This window comes from Nycticebus coucang, chromosome 11, assembly GCF_027406575.1.
Source record: "Nycticebus coucang isolate mNycCou1 chromosome 11, mNycCou1.pri, whole genome shotgun sequence".
Taxonomy (NCBI): Eukaryota; Metazoa; Chordata; class Mammalia; order Primates; family Lorisidae; genus Nycticebus; species Nycticebus coucang.
The window spans coordinates 37,476,672-37,484,247 of record NC_069790.1 but is presented as its reverse complement, the minus strand read 5'-3'; the positions used below and the strand labels follow the sequence as shown (position 1 = coordinate 37,484,247).

Sequence of the window (7,576 nt, the reverse complement as noted above, 5' to 3'; positions counted from 1 at the left end):
TTATTGTTAAAAACATAATTATGTACACTTAGAATTTTCTATGTCAGTCCTTTGGATCCTTTAAATGTGAATTTTGGTGTAATAACTGAATAAAATTATATTGAAGCAGTAAAAAAAAAAAACTTACCATCATCATACACAATTTTAGTTTCTCATGTTTCTTCCTCCCCAACTAATAAATCCTTTACCATATGACAGGCACTGTTCTAAATGTTTGTGCTTTTTATATACCTCAACTGAATTAATTCTCACAAGAACACTTTGATGTGGTATATCTTCTGTTGTCATACCAGGTACTATTACTGCATAACAGACCTTACCACAACTATCTAGCTTAAAATGATAATCCTTTATTTTTTTTCATATGTCTGTGGGCTGACTGAGGGGAGACAGAGCAAGACTCGGCTTAGCTGAACTTGACTCTGAGCTAACTACAAATTGGGTCCAAGTTGGTTCCTTGAACTAGTAGGCTAGCTGAGAATATTCTCATGATAATGACAGAGGCGCAAGCAAGCCTCACTATGCAAAGACATTTCAAGTCTCTGTTATGACTGCCAACATCCCTTTGAACAAAGCCAGTCACATGGCAAACCAGAACTCAGTAGGCTGGAAAGGGATCAGAATACTTTTCTCATGAAGCTGGGAGGAGGGATATTTGCTGAAAAATAATCTGATCGACCACCTTATTTTCCTATTTCAGATGAGGAAACTGAGATTCCTAGAAAATAGAAATTGAAGGGAAACCCAGCTGGTATAGCTCCAGTTTAGCCAGGATAAGACTGGCTCATATCAGCAATATGAGGGCAGAAACTTTGTCCTATTTTCTGTTGTATTTCCTGACACCTAGAACAGTGTTTGGTACTTAGTAGGTGTTCAGTAAATATTTTTTTGTGAAATAAATAAACTCAGTACAGTACATGGTACATAGTTGGTACTTGGATAAACATTAACTATTAATATTGAGAAAAAATATTTCAAACTTGAGAATAATGTAAGAAAAGATACCAAGTCCTTTCATTGTCATATTGGAACACTACTTAACTGGCTCACCAAAGGATTACTTAATTATTTAGAAAAACTTAGCTTTGGGGTGGAACTCATTACCTATGATTAAAGATTCAAACTCTGTGAAGTCATATTTTTATAGATTTTTGTTCATTATTTATGTAATTTATTTTTGAATAAGTCATTCTTAAAAGAAACCACTAAGGATCATGTTGCTCTGTATGACATTAATGAGTATTTAGTTAGCCTAGCCATTTGGAGACCCACAGTCTTTCTCCAATGCCTATAAATCTCTAACTGACCTTAGAACTAAGATCACATTTTGCTGGTTTCCTCATTAGTAAGTTGAGTAAATCTTTGCAGTGTCTTCATTCTACATTTTGTTACATATTTAAATTTTTGAAAATAGTACTTTCATATTAGCACTATTTTTAATTTTTTTTTCCTGCTTGATTTGAAAGTGGTTATTCACTTTCAATTTAATTTAGGTACCATTTACAGAATTCCTATTTTTCTGAGGTATGGGGATTCAGAGCTGGAATATAAGGGTGAGGGGAAGAGCAGGAATTCCTGGTTGCTAGGCTTCTGCACTACTGGGAGGTCCACAGATTATCACCAACCATACAAAGCAGACTTGACAGCCTTGAAATTATAAAGGCTTTCCAAGACCCTGCACTAATCCACGATTCTGATCATATACCTAGAAAGCTTATAGATGGCTTTCAGAGACAATTAATATCCTGAAAAGAAAAATTGTTGAAGTCCCCAAATCTTGCTGGAAACATCTATTTATTGCATGGATTACTGAGGACAACACTCTTAAAATAGCCCTTACAGAAAGGGTAGGAGTTGAAGTCTTTGGTTAGAGATTTCCAAAGGGACTAATATTGTTAGTTGGTGAACTCTCTCAAGATTCTGTCTGGTTCAGCAACCACAATTTCCACAGTAGTCTCAACAAATGCCACTAATAGGCCACAGTGAAATCCCGTTCCAGTATCATGAAGACTGTTTTCAATCAGAAACTTTTTTAAATTTATTTTTTATTTTTAAATTAATATGAAGGTATGATTTTTAGGTTACATTGTTCACACTTCCAGGAGAAACTTTTCTCCGTTGACCTTTTTGCACTGGAATTGAAGGATAATTCTACAGGTTTCTGGAAGTCTTTGGAGTTTACCAAGAGCACTGTGCATTCTCTTATTGGGCATGTTAACATTCCAGAAAGTGTCAGGTCGGTTGAGCGTAGACATCAGGATTCTGAATACTTGGATTTTGGATTTCCACAGCTGGGAAAGATGAATTTCAGGGCTGGCTCTTTTGGGGTACTATTTGGACAACCTTGGGCAAGGTGAATAAAAGTGCTCAACTTTGGCCCTGAATCTTACTTTACGACTAGTACCTGGCCCCTAAAATACTGACCAATCAGATCCTTGGTTTTCTGGAGTTTACACGAACTACTCAATGTACAAGGTTTATCGCTGACCTCGGCAGAAGACAGCGCTGCTTAGTCAAGGGCAGTTAGTAGCTGGCTATTCTCTCTCTCACTGGGGGCCCCCAGCAAAGATGCGCAGCAGGTGAAGGGGCCGGAAGGCAGTGGAGTTACTTCACCGGGTCTTGGCCCGGCCCGGGTTACGCCTCTCCCTGGCCGGATTCTGCACCCAGTGGGCCGGGGCTCTACCCGGCTGCTGCGCGGAGCGCTCACTCCGCCCCCAGCAGGCTGGGCGGAGACCCGGTCCCCTGGGAAACGGGACGCACTGCGTGTCCCGGGCCAGTGCTCGGACCCGCCCGGCTTCCGCTGCGCTCAATCGCGCGACTGCAGGGCAGTAGCAGGTGGGGGACAGAAGTCATCGCTAGCGGCGATCACAGAGGAGGGTGGGCGCCTCCGGGGGTGGCGGGGGGGTGTCCGCGCCCACTCAGGGCTGGCGCAGAGTACGCGGGAGAAGCCGGCAGGCCCGGCGTCCCCTCGGAAGTGCTGGATGGCAGACCCGGAGGCAGCCTGGGAGGCGCGAGGCTTTCGGGAAGACCCGACCCTTAGCCTAAGCCCAGGGGCCGGCCTGGAGGCGGTGGGGTCTATGCAGCTCCAGGAGGAGGAAGAGGACGAAGAGGAGGCAGCGGCCGGGAGAGCGCGGAGTTTTGGCCAAGACGCACGGGTGCGCTTCCTCGGCGGCCACCTGGCGCGGATGCTGGGGGTCCCGGAGGGCAAGTGGAGCCTGTATTTGGAAAGCGAAGACAACCGGCAGGTTCTGGGGGAGTTTCTGGAAAGCACCGGCCCCGCCTGTCTTGTGTATAGTGTCGCCGCCGCGGGGCAGCTCACGGCCACCTGGGAGGTAAGAGACCACAGGCCAAGGGAGCTGCCGCGCCTCCACCCAGCGAAGCGGATACCCAGGAGGGGACAGTCCCTTCGCAGCTCCTTGGGTTCCCGCAGGGCACTCTCTCAGGACACTTTCAACAACTTGCCTTCAAGTCACTAGCCGGAGCCTGTCCCCCACTCCATCCCCGCCCCATGTGCACCCGCTGTGCTGCAACTGGCGGCCGTAGATTAGTTTTCTGGTCAGCCTTTTGTCTCTGACCAGGAATCCCCAGTAAGGCAGGAAAGCCGAACATGCCTTCATCTGCTTGGGTGTTAGCAGCAAGGTGGGTTTTCTGTTTCTGTCCCTCTTGGGTCACTCTGGAGTCAGGGCCTTTGAAGTGATGTTTGACAGAACCCATATAACTTGTCATGGGGTCAGTCATTCTGTAAACCACATTTCATGGGGGTGGGGGTTGGGGGTGGGTGAGAACTTGAAAAGCAGCGCCCTGGCATTCTGAGCACTCAGGATGTTTATGGACTATTTGGGGGGGGGGGGGAGCAGGTCCTTCTTTCTTTCTTTTTTTCAAATTTAGATTGCTTGAGTTAGAAGGTTAACTCATCACCTACAAGCACAGCATTTGTGCTCAGTATTTTTCAAGCTTAAAGAGCTTGTAGCAAGAGTTACTCTCCTTAGGTGGTGCAAAGCCTCAGTTTCATGCTGTAAAGTGATAGTTCCTGCGGTCATTGTAATAGATGGGAAATAGGATCCCAGGGAAGAAAGAGAATAACAGGAAGGTTACCTTAGGGTATTGTGAATTTTTAAATGTTTTTGTTTTGTACTCTACTATTTGTAACTTTTTCCCTAAAAATGTTTGTCACTAGACAAGGCAGTGGAACACTTACTTATAGTGTCAGATCAATCAGATGGTCATTATAATGTCTAAAAAAAAGAATGTCTCAGGAGTTGTGGAAATGTTAGAATGTTTTGTTTAAACACTTTAACAGAAATACAAATTAACTTCTTGTGTCCTGTCTTTATCTCAATTGGTTTATTTCCAAACAAGGCAAGATTATAAGAAAAATAACATTTTAAGATTGAAACATTTGTCAGGCTGGTCACTGTGGATTATGCTTGTAAACCCAGCATTCTGGGAGGCCAGGGCAACTGGATTGCCTAAACTCACGAGTCTGAGACCAGCCTGAGGAAGGGCGAGAACCCATCTCTTAAAAATAGCCAGTCAGAGCTCAGTGCCTGTGGCTCAAGCAGTTAAGGCACCAGCCCCATACATCTGAGCTGGCGGGTTCGAATCCAGCCTGGCCCCGCCAACAACAATGACATCTGCAACCAAAAAATAGCCAGTCGTTGTGGCAGGCACCTTTAGTCCCAACTACTTGGGAGGCAGAGGCAGGAGACTTGCTTGAGCCCAGGAGTTGGAGGTTGCTGTGAGCTGTGATGCTATGGCACTCTACCCAGGGTGACAACTCTACCCAGGGTGACAGCTTGAGGCTGTGTTTCAAAAAAAAAAGACAGTCAGGCTCTGTGCCTGTAGCTCAGTGAGTAGGGTGCCAGCCACATACACGGAGGCTGGTGGGTTCCAGCCCGGCCCAGGCCTGCTAAACAACAATGATAACTACAACCTAATAGCCAGGTGTTGTGGCAGGCACCTGTGGTCCCAGATACTCAGGAGTTTGAGGCAACAGAATTGCTTAAGCCCAAGAGTTTGAGGTTGCTGTGAGCTGTGACGCTACAGCACTCTACCCAGGGTGACATAGTGAGACTCCATCTCAAAAAAAAAAAAGTCAGTCATTGTGGCGGGCACCTGTAGTCTCAGCTACATGGGAGGCCAAGGCAAGAGAATCAGTTGACCCCAAAAGTTTGAGGTTGCTATGAGCTATGACGCCAGGGCACTCTACCGAGGGCAACAAAACGAGACTCTGTCTCAAAAAAAAAAAAAAAAAAAGATTGAAACATTTGTCTGGGCTCAATGGCTCACACCTATAATGCCAGCACTTTGAAATGCCCAGGTAGGAGGATGGTGCTTGAGGACAAGAGTTAAGAGCACCCTTGGCACCATAGTGAGATCCCATCTCTACCAAAAACAAAACAAAACAAAGTCAGGTGTGTTGGAACATGCCTGTTGCCCTAGCTACTCAGGATGCTGAGGCAGGAGGACTGCTTTGTTTGAGCCCATGAGTTCGACACTGCAGTGAACTATGATTGTGCCACTAAACTCTGGCCTGGGTGATAGAGCAAGATCTTATCAAGATTGAAGCATTTTACATGTTCCTTATTTTTTAATTATGAGATATTATGGTATATAACCTGTATAATTGACATGCCTTTAAACAGGTGATATTTCTGCACCAGTGATGGCGGGAATTTAGGATTATAAAAGAAAAAACTGTATACACTCTGCATAATAGGGAAGAACAGAAGTACCTTGTTTGTAAAAGTAGGCAAGATGCCAAGTTTCGTGTCTTCTAGCAAAACAGATACAAGCTGGGTGTAGTATATCCTGCTTACTAACAAAGAAACTAGATAGTAAATGTGGACTCATTGTTTTGCTTTTGTTTCAGATTCCAAGAGAGACAAAACATAAACTTGTGTATATTGCCAAGAAGATTACTGAAAGCATTGAAGTAAATTTCTCTCAAATGGTTTTGTTTGGAGAGTTACCTGCATCATCTCTTGGACATGTATCTGTTTTTCTAGATGAGGTACTAGTCTATCTTTAATCTTTGAAATTTTCATTTATCTCTATGACATTTGGAATTATTTGGGACAACTCTCGCAACTCAAAAAGAACATGTAGAAGCCAGTAATTTCCTTGGCTGAGAGGATGGAGGGTGATAGCTTTTAGGCTGTTGCTGAAATGAGCTGATACTCAGTGATGCTAATATTCAGCAGGTGGTAATTTCACTTTATCCCCCCATCCTGTCCAAAATAATGGAAGTAAATGCAAATCAACTTGAATTGAATTGGCTTTTATACTTAGCAGTATACGTGTTTTATTTTTAAATTTATTTCAGGATCTTTTGGGAATACAAATGTTGTAGTTACATAAATTGCTTTTGTACCATCTGAGTCAAAGTTATAAGTATGTCTGTCACCCAGATGGTATGCATTATACCTATTGTGTGTGAATTTACCCATCTCCCTTCTCCCCCCTACTTACTTGATGTTTGATGAGTTTTTCTATACGTGCACGTAAGTGTTGATCAATTTGTTCCAATATAATAGTACATGTGGTGTTTGTTTTTTCATTCTTATGGTACTTTACTTAGAAGAATTAAATCCAGTTCCATCCAAGTTAATAAGAGGTATTAGTTCACTGTTTTTTTTTTTAATGGCTAATTAGTACTCTGTGGTGTACAAATATCACATTTTATTAATCCATTCGTGTATTGATGGGAACTTGGGTTGTTTCCACATCTTTGTAATTGTGAATTGTGCTGCCATACACAAATTTGGGTGCAGGTGTCTTTTTTATGAAAAGTCTTTTTTTTCCTTTGGGCAAATACTCAGCAGTGGATTTGCTGGATCCAGTAGTAAGTAGGTGTACTTTTAGTTCTTTGAAGTTTCTCCACACTGCTGTCCATAGAGGTCGTACTAGTTTGTAGTCCCACCAACAATGTATGAGTGCTCCTATCTCTCTGCATCCATGACAGCATTTATTGTTTTCAGACTTTTTGATAAAATCCATTTTCACTGGAGTTCAGTGAAAATTTCATTTTGGTTTTGATTTGCATTTCCCTGATGATTAGAGATATTGAGCATTTTTCATGATTTTTGGCCATTAGTCTATCTTCTTTCGAAAAGTTTCTATTCATGCCTTTTGCCCACTTTAAAAAAAAAAATTTATTTATTTTTATTGTTAAATCATAGCAGTGTACATTAGTGCAATCAAGGGGTACAATGTGTGTGTTTCATATACAATCTGAAATATTCTCATCAAACTGCCCACTTTTTAATGGGGTTGTTTTTTCTTGCTGATTTGCTTGAGTGCTGTGTGGATTCTGGTTATGAGCCCTTAGTCAAATGTGTAGCACGCAGATATTTTCTCCTATTCTGTAGGTTGTATATTCACTCTAATGTTTCCTTGGCTATACAGAAGCTTTTTAATTTTTTTTTTTTTTTGAGACAGTTTCATTATGTCACCTAAGGTAGAGCGCCATGGTGTCACAGCTCACAGCAACCTTAAATTCTTGGGCTTAAGTGATTCTCTTGCCTCACTCTCCCAAGTAGCTGGGACTACAGGTGCCTGCCACAACACCCAGCTA

General features: G+C 42.8%; 1 protein-coding gene across 1 annotated transcript in view; it reads left to right on the top strand.

Moving 5' to 3' along the window:
- The first annotated feature begins 2,981 nt into the window (after positions 1–2,981).
- Positions 2,982–7,576, top strand: part of DNAH11 (dynein axonemal heavy chain 11) — a 389,834-nt gene continuing 385,239 nt past the window's right edge. Inside the window, exons 1-2 of the mRNA XM_053553503.1 lie at positions 2,982–3,332; positions 5,873–6,013. Coding sequence (XP_053409478.1) covers positions 2,982–3,332; positions 5,873–6,013 — 492 coding nt within the window. The remainder of the gene's footprint in view (positions 3,333–5,872; positions 6,014–7,576) is intronic.